Here is an 18,983-nt window from a genome sequence, read left to right on the forward strand (position 1 = left end):
TGCTCCGTGAGTATCAGAAACGTAATGCTTATCCTACGTATTTTATTCATGCAGTTTGCCAAATGAAGATTGTTCTCTGAATGTAAAAAATGCAGTGGCTCTCTTAGACAATTTATTCATGCAGTTGTTCGAATAAGGATGTGCAATATGCATCTTACTTAACTTAATCACACAATTATACAAATAAGGATTGCTCTATAAGTATCAAAAATGCGGCGTCTATCTTACCCAATTTATTTGCACGATCTCTCAAACATAAGTTGCTTTACAATCATCGCAACAAATTTAATACCAATGCTTTCCAAATGAGAATTGCTTTTTAAAAAATGCAGCACCTAGCTAATTAATTTACACAATCTTTTCGAGAACCTTTTCAAACAAATAATATCTTCCAAATATCACAAATGCAATAATTATCCAAGGTAAATTTATTCGTCCAATGTTTCAAATAAAGCTCGCACCACGAGTATCAGAAATAGCTTCGCGGAACGAATGTACGCCGCGCTGTAAGTCTTCAACCTTTATTCCTCTAATAGGACCGAATGAGAAACGGAAGGGCGAACCGGAAGGATCGAGAAATTCGAGCTTTCTGCTCGAGTAAGTACCAAATAAGCGATAACAAGTCTACCTGCGTTATAGCGGTGAGAGGCTGCATCGGATTCGCAGTCTGCACGCTGAACAGGCTTCCCTTTGTCAAAGGGTTCTGGCGTAATCGGCGAAACTGCTCCCCGTATCGCGGCGTAATGGCGGAACTATATAATTTATTCCAAGATTATATGCGAGGGCACATTCAAAACACACAGTTCGCTGGAATTTCGGATCGCGCGTTACACGTCGGTACGTAGCAAACAAGGGAGGGTCGTGGAAGCGTTTGTCGCGTTGCTGGAGTGATATCGATAACGATAACAATTATTATGCGAACTAATGTACATTTATGGTGATTCGCGGCTCCGATGGTAATTAGGTAAATTAAAAATAGTGGAAAACCGGCACCAGTTGACAGGGGAAATTTACGCAGATAATTGGAGTTCTGCGACAACCACGCGAATTACCGAGTGAAATAGAACGAAGCGCAATTGAAAATATTGTTGGATGGTGGTGAAAAGAAAGATGGGAAGGGAACGAGTGTACGACCACTGCGTAACGAAATAACGGCTAAAACGCTATTGTCCCCGCGTAACAGGAGGCGTCGCGGAGTCGAGGTAACTTCGCAGACACATTGGAAAGTAAGACGGATCTGGTTGCGCGGTTAACGATCGAACGTGTCGAACGAAAGTCATCGTGGAAGGTCGCGAGCCTTCGACGTTCTGGCTTCTCGGGCAAACTTAGTTTACCGTGGTGGTTATTTACCCCACCTTCTTCGCGGAGACGACGCGAGCTACAATGAGACCGTGGCTAAAGGAGACAGAGAAAGGAGTGGGCGGCGGGAACAGGGTTCGGGTTGAACGCAGGGAAGCGATAGACAAAGACAGGGCGGAAAGGAGAACGTGGCTCGCGCACGGTTTCTGGAGGAAAGAGCCGAGAGGGTTGTAGAACGAAAAGTGAACAGGACGTGGAAAGCTTTGTTCCCGTGACGTCATGATGGAACGTGTCCCGTAACTTCTGCTCAGGAAATTGGAGAAGTATTGTGATGCAGGACGTGGCCTGTCGGCCAAGAAAACCGAGGAACCTTCAAACTCCTCCGTGGCCCGCTTATGTCCTCGTCGAAATTTATACCTACGTGTATGGGGCATACGGGAACAGCTAGTCACAGTCGTATTCAAACGGAACCGTCTCCAATGTCGGAAACGCGACATATCGGATCTTTGCAGGGAGTTTCTAACCGATGATTTTAGTTACGAACTCCGAAGTGGCTTGGCAAATCAATTGTGATTGCTGGCAGTCCTATGTTGGTCAAACTCTTTCTGAGAAATAAGAAAGAAGAAGAAAAAGCGAGGGATTTGCGGATTCAATGTCTATTAAATTTCATAAACTTTTTTTGTAGGCACTTAAATTTTTTCTAGGAAGGGTCTTACACTCGGTAATTCGAAACTTCTGACTTCCATCTTCAGCTTCGCTCCACGCCCGCGCTCTTCGTCTCTTTCTTTCACGCCGTTGGAGATCCTTCGCTCTCTGGAGTTCATCTAAGTTAAGCTCTAGTGATTTGCATTCCGGAGCTAAGGACGTTCGAAGTTCGATAAGCGTCGCGAGCAGGATATCAGAGCTTTCCAATACGCTCGACAACATACAAATTAATCGCGAAATTCCGCTACACGCCCGATAAAAATAAAGACGAACTTAAATGGAAGAATACTCGGTGGTCGACCAGCTGGAAACTGAAGTGCGCAAGCAAGTGTGCCGTTTCACCATTTTCTTTCGGTTTAAGCGTGCTCGAAAGCCGCTGAACAGAATGTGTCCACGAATTTTCGTTCGAAACAATTAAAAGCTCGCCTGGTTCTAGCCACTTTCTTTTCCAGTTGAGCGCAACCCTTCAAATTGTTGGAAACCATTCTTATGAATTCGTCGAGAATTTAGAATATACTTTAATTTAAAAATAATATGATAAGCTCTCGTGTAGGTTACGAAGAAGGTTTCTAAATAAATTGAAAATATGGAACACAATTTTTCATTCGATGCTTCGTTTAGGAAAATGCTCACGAGAATGGCTGATGTCTCTGTCCAATATTGGTTATTTCCACTTGTGTTGGGGTTTTCAAACATTGATGATGCTATACGATACACAGGACACGAGATGCAATTCATAATATATATTTTAAAATATACAGTATACGATACACAACTCGATACATAATAATATACTGTATACAATATATAGGACATAATATACAGTATATAATACGTATAATAATATACAACATTTGACACACAAAGTACAGTTCACTGTATACAGTACGCAATGCACAATAAACAATACACATTATCGGAAGCGTCCCCTCCAAATAACCTTACCAAAAACATTTCCACATTATCTCGTATACTGTAATCCACGGTACCTGTATGGCTATGCACGTAGCGGAAGTGAGGTGCAAATTCGATAAGCTCGTTCTCGTGGTGGTGGAAAGGGGTGAGGCTCTAAAATTTTGTCGATCACTGTATCGCCAGTTGGTACGGGTACAGTTTGAAAGAGAACGTTCTCGCGCGTCAACAGCGCGGAAGGAAAAGAAGGATTCGAGTTGGCGCGAAGTCGTTTCATCTTGACAAACTCGTAAAGGCGAAGAGGAGTCGTAAACCTGCTCCGACATCGGCGTCACTGAATATTCACGAATTCACGGATAGAAGCGGCGCTTACACAGGGAGACGAAAAGGAGCCAGGAGACACATATGGGAAGGGCGTATCTTATATTCCAGGCACACGTACGCGCCTTTATTCGGGTCCCCGCGCGAAGTAACCGAATTCCACGGTACGTAGAATCGTTTTCTGCGACCCTGAATGGAAATGTTGGTCGAACGTCGGCGGAAGGGACGACTGTAATCGTTCCGTCGTCATATTTTCTTGAGAGATCTGCTACGTGATGTGCTCACGAATTCGTTTAGTGTGTTTTAATTCTTAGGTGGTACCATGTGCTATTCAGTTTTTAGGGAAGTTGCGTGGACTAGGAGAGTCGAAAGGGTAGTTATCTACGAATAGAACGAGCTATGTCGAGATATATTTATTCATATTTGTCTCGAGTCGCTTCATTTAGTACCTGTCACAGTATTTTTCCGTAAAATATTTCGCGTTCCTTGTCGAGTGTGGAGTTTAATTTTTCATTCGATTCATCGTTCTCGTTTACAACAAACAATTTTGAAACTGTCTTGTTGACATCAGTCCCAGTAGACCTACTCGCAACAGTTTTCTGTATTCTTTAAGAGGCATTTGTTAGGGTCTCGGGTTTATGTGACGGTTAATCTACAACGGTGAAGCTAACGTTCTCTTGAGAGTAATGTGTACCAGGCGAGACTATTGCTTGCCCCAAGAGATACCATTCATCCAATAATCATTTCACTGTGAGACCTAGAGCTATCTTAGAACCAAGTATACTACTGTTATCACCTTTCGCTTGAATGCGACAAACTTACCGTCGATTTGAACGTATATTCTTTAATAAACGGAAAGCGTTTTATAAATTGTGTCGACGGAAGTAAAACGTGTTCGTTATCTCGATCCTCTTACTATATCTGGTACTTTCCACGGTATTTAACATTCAGTACACGATATTAAAACGTTTAAAATTATTTAAGAATGAAGCATTGAAATTATTTCGATCGCATTACATTTAATAAATAATAATGCTCTTACAAAGTTTTAAATATTTTATTATCGGTTAAAGTGCACTTTGCACTTTCTATTGAAAACGTTTTATTATTTATTCTAGAATTCTTTTATACTTTTCTATATTCTATGAGTTATATATATTTTCTTTAATTATTGCTCACAGACCACTCTGTCCACAGTATCAAATCAATTCTATTATTCGTTCCTTCTGTTTAATTATTTGATCGGGTTCAGTTCGCTAAAGTATATTAGCTTACAGTAGGAATTCTTGTTCGAGAAATTATTCGAGAAGAAGAATAAGTAGACATTGAAATCGATAGGCCAATACGCTTCGTAGTTTAAGGTGTAATTGACCGAGAATTCGTTTCCTCGCCGATAACAAGTATATCCATTAACTGCATTATTATCGAGATGGTAATCCTCTGTCTGTGAAATACAGGATTTTAAAATAATCCTCGTGGATATTAATACTTTCTGCTGTCGTGTACAGTTCTGGAAACTTTATCTAACGAGCAATAATAATCTGTACAAAGACAAAAATCATGAGTTTCACTTCAAGCTTTTTCACGCGTAATAAACCGCACAATCGAAACGGAATAAGCTACAAATGCGCGAACTTATAAATATGTAAATTATGGTACATTCGGGAAACATTATTTTTATTGGAGAGTGACAGGGGCGTCAGGTCACGTTGAATAAAACGACCCGGAAGCTGTGGTGTACATACAACGGTTCAAATTTATTTTCGCGTAAATTTCGCCTACTCTTGTACCGAAATACCTGCGCAGCCGCAAACGATCATCATCGGAAAAGTGATAGTGTTGCGGTTTGGTCTGACGCGATATACGCGTATGTACTATAGACTACCAGTACGAGACTACATAGTACTACATAGTACGAGACTCATGCAGGATCAATGAACAACGATGAATATTTTAACCATTTTCAAAGAACGTTCCAAAAAAAAAAAATTGGAAAAATTTTATCAAACTGGTTTATTTAAAATCGTACAATTATTAAAGGAAAGATTCTTCTAAAAACGTGTCGGATGAATTTTGAATAGATTTTTAAGAATATTTAAGCTTGGTTTTTTCTCGTTGGTGAAATAATAAAAATGCTCTTCAAAGCATCAGCTCGTAGAATATGCATTTTGTTAAATAGAGAAGGAAGAGTAACGAACAGAAAACAGTTTTACCTTATCGTTCGCGAAACGAATTTTTCACTTTTCCACAATCTGCATAGTAATAGCAATTTGACTGTTCAACGCGAGCGTGAATGAACGGCCTGGCGGTACTATTAAACTTCCTCTACTCCTTCGACACTTTTTTTGTCGTTAATTTAATCAACGAGGGGAAACCGCGTGTTTCACAAACAGCTCGCGATACCTGAAAAATAATTATCTGGACGAATGATCTCTCACGCTAAGCCCATCCGTGTTCACTCTAATCTCCATCTAATCTAAGCACGTAAGCCTTTATTGCACATGCAACACGATGCAGTTCATCGTTGGAATGGTTCTTTTCGGAGATCCAACGGTTTTCGTGAGGATAAAACTGCCATTAAATGGAAAGGTATTTTCGCACTTGTGTTCGCTATCGATCTGCTAGAAAAGATGAGCAAAACTTCAATTCTAACAAGGGGTGACTATTACAAGCATCGCGTCGTGATCTATTCGTGGCGATTGTACACATGAAATATTTTTTATTCGTTATGAAATATTTCAGCCCAAAATTCACATTGTAACTTTCCTTCAACGTGTAGTATACAAACAGTTGTTTTATCTTGTATTCCGTATTCGAATTTTGTGTCTATATTAGAAATTTTGCTCATCTTTGTCTGCAAGCTACATGGTTGACGTATTTTTTTATCTATTTCGTGGTTCGTAAACGACGTGATTCTCGCTTCTTCGTATAAAAGGTACAACTATATTCAGCGGAAAGACTGAAGTCTGAAAGATAACATTTATGTAAATGCGGCGCACTCCTACGGGCTGTTTCGAGGCAGACAAAATTTACCAAAAAAAATGAGATCCTTGCGCGGAAAGCGAGGCAACTTTAAAGATCAACATTTTTCAAGCATGCTCTTTCACGTGGTCGAGTTTAAGCATTTTGAGTACTTTTAGAATGTAATAAACTAGTCTGAATAATTAGAGTGTCGGCTATTCGCGTGGTATGATACAGTTTTTTGCAACACACTATTTTGTAACACGAGTTTAATATCAATTTCAAGTTACCTATAAGTTGTTAATAGTTTTTATTTTCAATCACATATGCGATGCTCTTCAGTGACGAAATAACCTGATACCGCGTAGTCAAAAATTCACGCTTCAAAAGTAACACGTATGTAAAAGTAACACGAAAATATGGAATCAAATTTTTTGCCCACGCGAGGCTTTGTTTTCGAGAAACAAAAAAGAATGATTTTGAAAATTCATGGAGCACGCGTGTGATTGAGCTCGACTTGGCTGACGTGTATGCTCGCAACTCGTTTGTTCCAGTTGCGTTGGTGTTTGCAAATATTGACAGTGACATGGTATTATTCGGTTCAGCTGATTCTAACAATTTTAGTTGGAAAACAGTACAATCGACGGATAACAAAAATATCATATCTCCATCAGTGTTTACAAACACCAATCCAAGTAGAAATATTGAGCAATGGACGGACACGTTAGCCAATAGACTCGATCGCACGCATGGCCGGCGAGTTTTCCAAACTCGATTTTATCGAAAATCTATGAACAAATTTTATCGTATATTTTCAATTTTACTTTATATGAGGAATCGCACTCTTTTGAACACATTTTACGTAATTTCAATAACTTTTATCGTACAACCCAAATTTCTGAAGAGGACCTAACGAACTCGTTGCGAGGTTACACCAATTGAGTTTCTCAGTTAGTAGTCCTCAGAAAGAGCTCTCAGAAAAAGTCTTTAAAATTCGTTTAAATTAGCCAGCCCAAGATTTTCTCGCCCGTTCCATTGACCACTTTCCGGTACACTGTGTACGCGCGTACGTTCATTGTAAATATGCAGAGTACATAGGTACGCGCGAATGTAAATTAGAGTTAACCACGTCCGACTCTTTTTGTTCGGCCGTCTGCGTGAAAGAGCCAATTCGTTGGTGCTGCTTGCCTGCTTCCAGCCCCTGCTTCTGCTGTTTGTGGTATAGATCGGCTTTACCTTGTCAGTAACGAACTGCAGCATTTCGTGTTCTGTGTTTCGTGTTTCGCATTTTACGTCGGTCCTCGTCCTGGCCGTGGTGGAGGCGTACGTAGGAATCAGTGGTTTCGTAAATATTGCCATTAAAATTTGTACAAGACCGATGCAAAGCCTTACCTCGTGAATTCTGTTTGCGTTCCGTAGCGCGGGAACTGGATTTTTATTCCCTCTGGAAACGTCGTTCGACTAACCTTTGATTATGGTTGCGCGACAACGTTTATATTAAAAATATCGTTATTGGAGAATTTCGGTCAGAAATAAGGATTTTATTCTCGAAATAGCGGGTACTTATTTTGATAAATATTTAATGGTCTATCTTTCCTATAAAATGGTGAGGTATCACTTCGATAATGTACCAGTTTAGAAAAAGAAATATATATCTGGAGAAATGATGCTTCACGTTTGTTACGTAAAAAAATGTTGTGTTGCTTAGTCTGTCTATGTCTTGGTCTTTTTTTTTATTGCTTTAGAGACCTTACGTCGTTCCTTTGCATTTACTTTTCTGCGGAAATATTCCCGTAAACAGTTGCGTAACGCTGGACTTGACTCGTGACGTCCTCTACTCCTTCAGTTTTTGTTTTATTTCCTAACGTTTCTAACGTGCACAGAGTGATGGCGTTTCGCGTGGTATTATATTTGTCGACACACGACACATTTCACCGTGTTATTTATTTGTAGTTAGACCGTACGCTACAATTTAAATAATTTCACGGGCATAACGCACAGCCACCACCGGTTATGTACAACATACGTCGCGCTTTACGTTTTACGTTTAACTATATTTTTCCCTCCGTGCTCGTTTTACGAATTGCGTAATCTACCGTCGCAGAACACGCGCGAAACTTGTTTCGAGCGACTTATTGTTAGCTACGTTTTGTTCCGATTTGCGTTTCTACGTTTGAACATTAACTTGCCGCGATAACATTTTCGAAAAGATAATGTACAATCGTGCTATCGTTACGAATCTCAATCTTCATATTTTTTAGTCTGCGTTACATTATCCAAATCGACTATAGGTACAGTCAAATATTTTTTTACAGTGTCTGTATCGGATTATTTTATAAGTAATTTTGTCCCAAGTTCATTCCAAAGACGCAGGATCATATCTTTGAAAGTGTTGGTTGAAACTTAACTTATATTAACTACTCAATAGTGGTTCTAACTTTTAAGAACCATTGTATATCCTATTATTTTCTCTACTATTATTCTACTATATTCTATCATTTTCTTGAGAACCATTGTATAATATATCCTATTATTGTCTCGCGTTACCACTTGTTTACTACCACAGTCGAAGTACTCGTCGTTCACGAGATGTAAGAAATCAATGGGAAGTTTAATGACCTTCGTAACGGGTATTTCACGACGACAATTCTGTCGATCACTTTGAGAATCAACGTCGCCCGGTAAAACCACCGGAGCACGGGGCCATTATGCTGTTTACGTCGTTCCCGTTTAAATCCGTCCGCGTCGATGATAATTATTAATTTACGGTCGCGCTCAACGACGGTAACCGTATCAACGACGAATCGTCGTATCAACATCGATGATTCGAAACGATTTTAACGTCGCGGCCGAAGTTTAGGCTTCCGTTTCTCCACGGATTACCATTACAAACATTTTATCGTCGATTGAACCGCCTCGTTGTGTCGCCACGGACATGAAAGCGACGAATCCGATCGATGGTGTGCATCGTCCGTGAATGCATACGCCAACGGAATATGGAAAATTAACAATTTCTCGGTACGCGTATTGCCGAGTTGCGTCGAACGCCATTTGCGAGCAATAATTTGAATAATACTCGCGTATTACAGCTTTTCGTTTTATCAAAACATGACGCATCGGTCCGACCGCGGCTATCCGCTATCCGTTGGAAATTATCGAGCGCGAACGACAAACCGGTGTTTATCCGACGTTTATATCTTTAATAAACCCCAACGTTCGTTTAATGCTGGTCGTTACTTTTAATTTCGTTAATCATTTTATGTGATACGCTAGCAGTGACGGATATGGATTTATGGGGGCTCGAGGATTATTTATTTGTAGGGCAATTTGTCGTGGGTATATTCTCCGATTATGCAGCACTGGTAGTTAAGGCTTATAATATAATCTGATACTTATAGAATTTATTTTTTTTATGTAAAATTTCAGCCACGATTAGTTCCACATACGTAAATATTACCGTGTCGTCACTTTCACAATATTTATAAATGGTTTCGTTTTTGAAGTAATTTCTTTCCAATTTCTTTTGTTCGTTCAACAACATACTCGATGTAACAAATGCGATGAGTTACTTCCACGATTTCCATTATTCAACAGTACACGTATTCATACATGTGTATTATGTCTGACCACCAACGTTTAAACAATCTACGAACCTTCCTAATAAAATTATTTCAGGTTCGTAGTACTTAACCCTCTTTCTATTGAAGAGGACCCAAAAACAAAGAGTTGAAAACGTTTTTTTCACCCTAATTACAGTCCTGCGGTCCCAGAGACCGCGCTATTATTACCTTCTCACCCTCCTCGAAGTCATTTAACTTTAACGAGCTGCACTTTTCAGTACCTTTCTAAATCCCGGTCGGTTTTCTGTACATAAAATAGTAAAGTACTCGTTGCGAAGACATTTTCCACGTGACTTTTGTACACGGAGGTACCATTGTGTTCACGCACAAAATTATCCGCGACCGTCATTAAGGGTTAATAAATACAACGATGTAGCTGAAGAAAATTTCCTACATGCAGAATTTTTGTTCAGAAACTGCACTTCCAGATAAATATAAATATAGATGATAATTACTGTAGATGAAAATTTCAGTTTTTACACCAGATAAAATCCATTCAATCGTCACCTAAAATAACAATTATTAACCATCATCAATCAGTCACAGACACAAAAACACCACAGACCCAACACACAAATCTCCAACAAACTCATCGTCCCACAGCGTAAGACAGCGAACAAAGGACCCGACACGAAAGAATTTCTAACGATTGCGCGTCATTGATACACAAAGGCTCCTTCCGGGACCTCCGACGTCCCTCTGTCCATAACGTCATCCAAGAGTTCGCCTTTGACCAGCCTATTAGGCAACTTCTGGTGAACACGATCGAACGTCAACGAGGAGAAACGCCAGCCCAGATAAGGGCAGCAGAAGCGACTGGGTAGTCAGTTTTGCGACGCGAGGGTACGCGAGTCGAAAGTTCGCTCGGTGGAAACGACCGATAAAGCGGACACGTGACGAGGTTTCTGTCCGTTAATACAAAACAACGCACCCCCTCGTCCCACTCCCCTTGCAGAGCCTCGCGACAGTTGTTCGATCGACGTCGAAAAATAACGATTAATTTCGTACGACTTCATCGCCATTTTCGCTGTTACAGGCATGCTATGCGTCAGGAGACCGGAAACAGAGGTCCCCACGGAAGATGACAGGGTTAAGTAGATAAAAGGAGTAGCTGGTTCCATCGACGGACGATTCATCGCGTTTCCCATGCAGTGCACGATGCTCTGCCATCGCGCCCTTGTCGTTCTCTTTGCTGTCAACGTGCCAATCGGTAAGTAGAGGAAAACCAACGGACCAACCGTTCGCCTCTGGTGTTTCGGCCTTTTTACCTCTTACTCCGTTTCTACCGGGTATCAACTGCCGTTGGTGGATTTGTCTCTTTCGCTACGGTAGCGAATAATTAACGTTCCTTCGCGGTGACTTGTAATTGGGTGGGTCTTTGGAATTTTTTTTCTTTTTTTTTTTTTAGTTCACTCGTTTCGTTATAGGGCTGCCAATGTTTGGAGGATTTTATTCGGATGACAGGGGACGAATTAACAGTCTTCGTTGGAGTCCGTTTGCAATGTGTTTCTAGTAAATTGTTACTTATGCGACATTCAGTCCTTTCATTTAATTTGATTGGATTACAACGTGTTTATCGGACAACGTATTACTAAAGAATATTTAATTAGACTACAGTAACGATACAATTTTATGTAACACAAATTCGACTCTGCAAGTCATCAAATTTCATATAATATAAATTTTACTGCACCAAATAAAGGCAATAGTCGTTCTGGACACTGATACGCGCAAGGCAATCCCCTAAAAAAAAAAAAGAACGCAGCAATGAATTTTGTGTTCATTTTTGTAGCACGACCGCAACCGTAACAATGCGAAACGTGTAAAAAGTGAATATGGCTGCTTCGATTTTATACAAAAAGAAACGATCAGGACGAATCGAAAAACGAATCGACGACTCCAACGTGACAATTACTAGCTTTGTACACGGGCACAATGGAAAACGTTATTAGAACGAAACAATCGAACTAAACGTAATTGCTAACTTTTATGGATTTCGAGGGGGTAATATGCATCTCTATTTGCGTTTCATCGACACTGTACAACATTTAAATAGCCTGCCCGATAAAAGACAAAGGTCTTTTGTTCCTGTGGAATAGTAAAACGGTCCACGTATCTACGCGCGTGTTGTTCCATCAAAATCGATATCGGCGATTTTATGCTTTTGAGCTCGTTGTAGGCGAAAAATGCCGAATGTTCTCCGAAAAGAGTTCTCATGGATCGTTTGGATTCAATTGACTTCTCATCGAAAACGACACGAATTCTTCCTATACGTTCCCGAAAATAACTTTCTTCTTAGCTGTATTCCCAAACGAATGATATTAGAATAGACCAAAATAAATGTCGTCTACTATCAACTTAAGACAGTTGATATGCATCAACTTAATAAAAAAAAAAAAAACATAATTTGAAGAGGCACCCAAATTCTTAATTTTCTCCTATGCAAAATTAAATTCACTCAACTTCTCCAAGCCTGCAAAAAGTATACCGAAATTACATTCCGTGTTTCCGAATTAATTTTCGTTCAAAGAATTACCTTCTCCTTGGTTGCATTTCTAAACAAACGGTACTAGAACGCCGAACTGGATGTCGTTCGTATGATCCAATTTAAAACACGGAAGAACGACGTATCGTATTCGCCGACCTGACGGCGACGACATAGTTCAGTCGATGGTCGGATTCGCGCTGGTTATACCCACCGCGATATTGGAACGCGATCGGTCGAGCGTTCCCTGGTGCAAAAGCAGTTAGCTCCCTAATTTCGCAGATCGCCGGGACCCGAATTGGATATCAGTTCGCATCGCGGTTCGTGGATTGCGATCGACACAGTGGGTATGGCAAAGTCCGTTGTGCGCTGACGTCCGATGCAGATGCAACGGAGAGGAGCGGTGCCAAATAGGGAACGAAGAGGAAACGGGTTAGACGGATATATAACGGATACGATGGGCGGCTGGGAGCCGGCAGTCGACGTCCCTCCGGTCAACTTCTGGCCCTGATGTTTATTCGGTGAAAGCGAGTAGAAGCGGCGACGACGACTGGGCTTGTCGTTCGCGAATTAATTTACCGTTTCCTGGGGATGGGCTGGCAGAAGTGCGGGGGGGGGGGGGAGAGGCAGGTTTGAACCTTCGTCTCTTCGCCGGAGACGTAGAGGGCCTGCTGGAGAGATCCCGCGGGCGTATACCTCGATCCCATTTCCAACGGGAATTCCAGCCATGAACTGATCGGTTCGGAATTACGACCGGGCTCTTCTTGGCCCGTTTAGTCTTTTTTAGGCGAAAATCGATAGGCGAGGATGGATGTTACTCGGTTAATTTTATATGACGTTATGTAACTTGGGGGCGTTATGTAAAAAAAAAAAGGTTATAAGCTTATCCCTTGAGCAATTGCAATCAATTTGACATTTCGCAGTTCGCAGCGAATGGGTTAAATAATTTTTCCCCGGTTTCTTCGTCTCCCCATAGACCACGAGAGGTGGCTCCTATGCGCTGGAACACGCACCGACTAATGAGAAAAAAAGACTTAATTAACGTCTCCGTCTCCAGCGTGCGCGAGTGAGCGTGCCATCGAGCACTGACCGCCGTAAATCAGTCGGTTTGACTGATTGGTACGGGAATAATTAAACAAGTTTGCGGTCACCGACTCTCATCTGTTCACATTTCGGCTCCGTGGTGTGACGGGCCCGAGCCTGGTTGATAGAAAAATAATTAAATAAGTTTCGTCGTCGACGTCGAGCACGTTGGCACCGCGCCAAATCTGTTCTCGAATAGAGTTAGGGTCGATTTGGTTATGCTGATATCTCCACGGAACGTTCCATGCCGGGACAAAGCGTGTCGAGAATGCACGCCCCGGATATGCAGGTTTCATAAGCGAAGTGTGTCTAAGTATGTTGTACGGTTAGTTTCGGTTACTTCGAGTTTTGTTCTTTAATTTTCGGTGTCGTTGAACGCCGATTGATATTCGTGAGATGTAGTTAGGATTTTTGGTGCGGTTAAAGAGTTACTCTTAATCCAATTACTGCTGAAAGTTTCTATATTTTTATTCATAAAATTAAGAGAAATCCAACGACGAGAGTCTATACAAAACACTGTCACATAAATCTCACACGAGTCAGAAAAATGTGAAATTTTTGTTACATTTAATTAAAAATAAAAACAGTATCCAATGATAATAATGTAACATTGTTCCACATTTGTTCAAGAAGGTGAGAACTTGTTAGCTCGTCGTTGATAAGAAAAATTAGCAGCTGTAATTACAACATAATTAGGAATAAAAATATTGGAAACATAACTACAATACACGCTATAGATGATAAGGATGTCATTAGCGTCACGAGGAAGGGGGACAATGTTACTTGAAAGCTAGATTTTTAATTAGTTCTGTTCGGTGATAATGAAAGCTCGTATTCCTTTTATCCTTTGAAAGTTCGACTATATAAAAGTTAATTAGTTAATCTTCTATAAACTCAGGAAAGTAGGAAGACGTAAAAATCATGTTTCGTCACTCATTCAGGATTCGATTTGAATTATGCTAAATTGTAGAGAATAAACTAACAGTTTCCCAATAAAAATTACATTTAACAATATCACAAGCAGAGCTCAAATTTTGAGTGCTTCAAGTGTTCCAGAATAATAAATTTAATTTCGGAATGACAATTTTCATTCGTGAAAATACGTTATTATATTAACGTTTATTATATTATAATTTATTAACACAGAGTTACCTAACAGTTATCGAATAATTGCGCATATCCTGGCCTTTATCAGAATATAATATAATTCCCTTCTGCACAGCATTAGAAACTAATCCCAAATGCTCTGTTTCGTGTTCCATGACAGTACTAATAAATGTAATGCAACGTTAGATTAATTGAAAATTCGGTTATATACGTATATACAACATCCAGTATGAAGCATCTTACGTCAACATCGTGTCGCAATCAGTGTTAGGACTGTTGAATTTATGGTCGACCGAATCCACAAATTACTACTGCGAGTACTTGAACTGAATGTAATATTCACTTGTAAACATAGACATGGGTTCTTATGTCACAAGACATTAGCTAACGGTAATACTAGTTAATATGTCTCATTGAAGAGGTGCAGGAATGGCATATATTATTCATTTAATTACAGTGTACACGTAACTAGTATCGTTAATTATTAAAAAATATATGAAATGTACACAATGAAAAATAAATTAATTCTTTTTTTTTCAAGTATACGCTTAATCTGAAGTTGAAGTAATTACTGTTCTCCTTTCACTTAATTTCGTTAAAAGTGATAAGTGTCTTGTTATAATAAAACGTTCCCCATCCCTGATCTACCATCACTGGACTAATATTTATCGGGCCAGCGTCACCTACAGACGATAAGCTGTACTCGCGTGGCAAGAAGGATGTTACTCTCGCCTAGACATCCGAAGCTACAAGATCTATTGAAGCTTCGCTACAGATTTGAGTCTCGCTCAATAGAGAGAAAGAGGGAATGGGAAGGAGACGAACGTGGGAGGTGATACAGTAGGTGAACAGAGGGAGAGAGAGAGAGAGAGAGAGAGGAGTAGAAATTGAGAGTCTTATCTCTCGGCCAGCAGATAAGATTGTTTGTCCATACTACGGATCACCAACAGAGACTCGTCGATTGTTCCACCAGCTTCTTCTCGTTCCTTCTTTCTCTCGCTTCCTTATCTGAAAACAACGACCTTTCCGGCCAAATTGGTTGGCTCGGCTCGAAGTCTAGTAAAACGTGATTAATCGCTCGGTTCCTTTCGCGGGATGTATCCACCTTGGAGCACCGGAACACCAACACTCGCCGACGCTATCACGGCCACCACCAACCCTCTCGTGGCTCCCTGCAGGCTAGGTATATAGCGATAATCGGATAACTGCGGTCCAGAACTCAATTGGGTTTCAGCTCGAAGGGTCAGTCCCGCGCATTGCTTTCCCCGCGGCGAGAGAAAAGAAAGGGGTGGGAAAATTCGAGGGGTAAAAAGTAGCTGGCGAAAGTGCACGTTCGTTAGGCTAGCCCAGATCCCGTTCTCTCTAAGTATCCGACGCATCTGCAAGTTTTACTTCTTGCTGGCGAGAACCATCGCCTTGATCGCTCGTTGAGAACGCAACGAACGATCTCTACCCCCTCGCCGGAACCGATTCAAGTTACAAGCGCGGCTTTCTCTCGCCTGGCTAGCGCGTTACAGCTTTCGGAGATCCGAGAACGGGCACGAACTTCGGCAATCAATTCGCTTCAGGTTTTAAATAAAAATCGGAAACCAATATTCGAGGCGATCGTCGGCTGATCCGCGCGGGTTATGGGGCTAGGGGTGGCTGGAGATGGAGGGGGATGTTCGTTTTAATTTTTTTTTTTTTTTTTTTGCGGAAGTTTGCCCTTCTTGTCCGAGTTTGGCATTAACCTAGTTTGACAGTTATTGGTATTTAAATTTTATTTTCCAGTAGCATTGAAAGGTTTACAACATTTTCCGTATTTTTACATGTGCAAAAATTAAATTTCGGTAAATATGAATTTCATTATATTTCAATAACCGTTGGAAATCTGGTTTTCAATTGATAATTCACTTTTAAATTTTGATATATTTTTTATTTGATTTTGTCTTTAGCAAACGCGTTCTTAATCGAAACAAATCCACGTAACGTTTTAAAAACATGTAATTTCTGTCACTGGAAAAATAATTCAATTTAATCGAGTATTCGCCATTCCAGCCGTTTTAATTAAGCAGAATATTATAATTAGAACAAAAAAGAATGTCTGAAACAAGATGTTAACGGTATTCTTTAAACAACGTACTTGTTATCGTCGTGCCGACCCGTAATTTTTAACAGCAGATTGCTTCGCTAATTTAAATAACAAACGGGCGGGTCATTATTATGAGAAAATATGTCACGCATACGTCATGCTACCAGCGTTCCGGTATAAAAATAAATCCGAATGGTCGTGGCCAATTTACTGTGTGCGCGAGCTTGTCGCCACCATCGAGACAATCTTATTATATAACAAATGTATTCGGAGTCGACATAGTGAATATTCATTCTCACGCACTATTCCGCGTAATTGTGTTCAGTGGTAGTAGTAACAATTGCTTTGACAATTTAAAAGGAAAAACTATAGCGCGAACAGGGTGGTCCAAACGATAGAGTCGATGGATCCGATTCGTATTTGAAGAGGCTTGTCAAAAACACTGTTCATTCGTCAAACTTCTAACGGTAACTCGTATTTTAATAGTTTCATAGTTTATTAATTTTATATACCGTTACATGAAAGCTACGTCTGTATTTATGCACGATATTTACTCGAATTTATATTGTAAAGGGTATTTTAAAAGACACTGTACATTATTTAATGTCTTCACTTTGAGAGAACGCAAAGAAAAAAATGGATATTTTGAAAGCTCTAGACTGGAACACCTCTTTAAACGAGCAAAACGAGCGCTCGCGAAGGATCTGGGTAACGCGATGCAAACAGACGCTGCACGGTGTCTTGGGTACCCCGAACGCGACGCGGGGGACGTGTGCAGCGGTGGATTTCAAGTCCGTGACAGAACATAGGGAGAGTTCGATTTGATCGCATTGCATTGCGAGCGCGCGCTTCCTTGTATCGGTCGTGGCGAGATTCGAAAGTAGATTGGGAAGAGCCGAGGCAAGCGTGCGGCAGACAGGCGAGGTAATACATACAATCTCCCTTGTTGTCTGGCATCGAGCTGGTGCTCTGCGAGAGAGACAGAGGTGAACCGGAAGAGGTGAGCGGAACGGAACGGAACGGAACGAAACGGGTTCGAGCCAGACGGGCTGGCGAAGGAAAGAAAGAGACGAAAACGTTGGAGCTTTGAAAAGTGCGGCAGCCACCGGAAGTCTTATAAACAATCCCAAGAGCGATGGGAACGGGGACCGAACTATCTCCCCGTCCTTGACGCAAAGAGGATCAATGGTGAACGGAATGCGTGTAAACAGTGAGGCAGCGTTACACCGTCGTCTGTGTGTACGCGCGACCATCCCACCCACGGCTGACTCTTCCACTGTGTTTTCCAACCCCCGGTACACGCACACGGGGGTGGGAACAGACATCGTCGCCGCCAGGAACCGCGTTTAACGTTTGCCTCGAGGCGATACGTTCGAGAGTGTCAATAAGTAGGAAGTTACCGGAACGTGTTGAACCTCGGTGTCGAGGTGTCGGTTGTCACTGTTTAATCTTTCGAGGGTTACCTAGCGCACACCGAAATAATATCCTTCCCCGAGGTAATGAGATTCTACGTTTCTGTTGTTAGTCCTTCCTTTCGCGACGAGCCATTGTTCCGTAGATCACAGCGTGTCGTCTAATTCTGTAAATAGTCGAGTTTCTGGCGATAGTCGGTTGGAATGCGCGGTCAAAAAGTGAGAGTTGCGCTCGGGGGATGTTTATCGAGATCCTTTAAGCGATGACAAGCTTATTTTTCACTACGATTGAATTCTGGATAAACAATAATTGAAAATGTAATAAAATGATGGCACGGAAATATCAGAATGGCGATGGCAAAACAATATATGGAGCGATATTAAATCTACAACCATTTCGACAGAAATTTTCGCTACTTTTAATGTTTTGTTGAAAAATTTGAACATTTCTTTCGCGTATACCTACGAATGTAGGTATTTATTGAAAGCTTCAAAGGTCACGCGTATTTCGGGGAATTTCATTTCGTTTTTCCTCTACCCATTTTATAAATAGCGATACTAATTTATTTTTATTCTTGGTTAGATGCTCCGCCATCGGAAATAATTACAAACAGAAATCGCGCCGTTACAGAATTTTATGAAAACTTTCCGTTACTGTGGACAGTAGCATTCACGAAATTGCAGAAACGTTTCGCGTGCTTGTTTAAAATAATTGCTATTTTTATTTGGTTAAATCTATCCGTTTCAACGTACCAAATTAAAAACATTTTTCAATAAGAACTAACAATTGCATCTTAATCCAAAGCAGTTTTTCTAAGCATTTTTGAGTCGATTGATTGTTGTCTACTAGACTTGTGATATCGAAAATTATTTACAGTAATTATTTAACAAATTTGTTAGGTATATAATTTATTCAGAGTTGTAGTAACAAGTGTTAAATTATATTCTTACCAATTACAAAATAATATAAAATATACACGGACCTTTGCAATTTAATGCGCGTTGAT

The 18,983-nt window shown here is 40.7% G+C and overlaps 1 protein-coding gene across 6 annotated transcripts in view; it reads left to right on the top strand.

Moving 5' to 3' along the window:
- Window positions 1–18,983, top strand: part of LOC128873099 (lachesin-like) — a 170,416-nt gene that overhangs the window by 63,045 nt on the left and 88,388 nt on the right. For 2 of the 6 annotated variants that reach the window (XM_054116379.1, XM_054116384.1), the window contains exon 2: window positions 10,855–11,028. In XM_054116379.1, coding sequence (XP_053972354.1) covers window positions 10,965–11,028 — 64 coding nt within the window. In that variant the 5' untranslated portion in view covers window positions 10,855–10,964. The other 4 variants (XM_054116383.1, XM_054116380.1, XM_054116382.1 and 1 more) reach the window with 4 other exon arrangements.

This window comes from Hylaeus volcanicus, chromosome 3 (genome assembly GCF_026283585.1).
Source record: "Hylaeus volcanicus isolate JK05 chromosome 3, UHH_iyHylVolc1.0_haploid, whole genome shotgun sequence".
NCBI classification, from domain to species: Eukaryota; Metazoa; Arthropoda; class Insecta; order Hymenoptera; family Colletidae; genus Hylaeus; species Hylaeus volcanicus.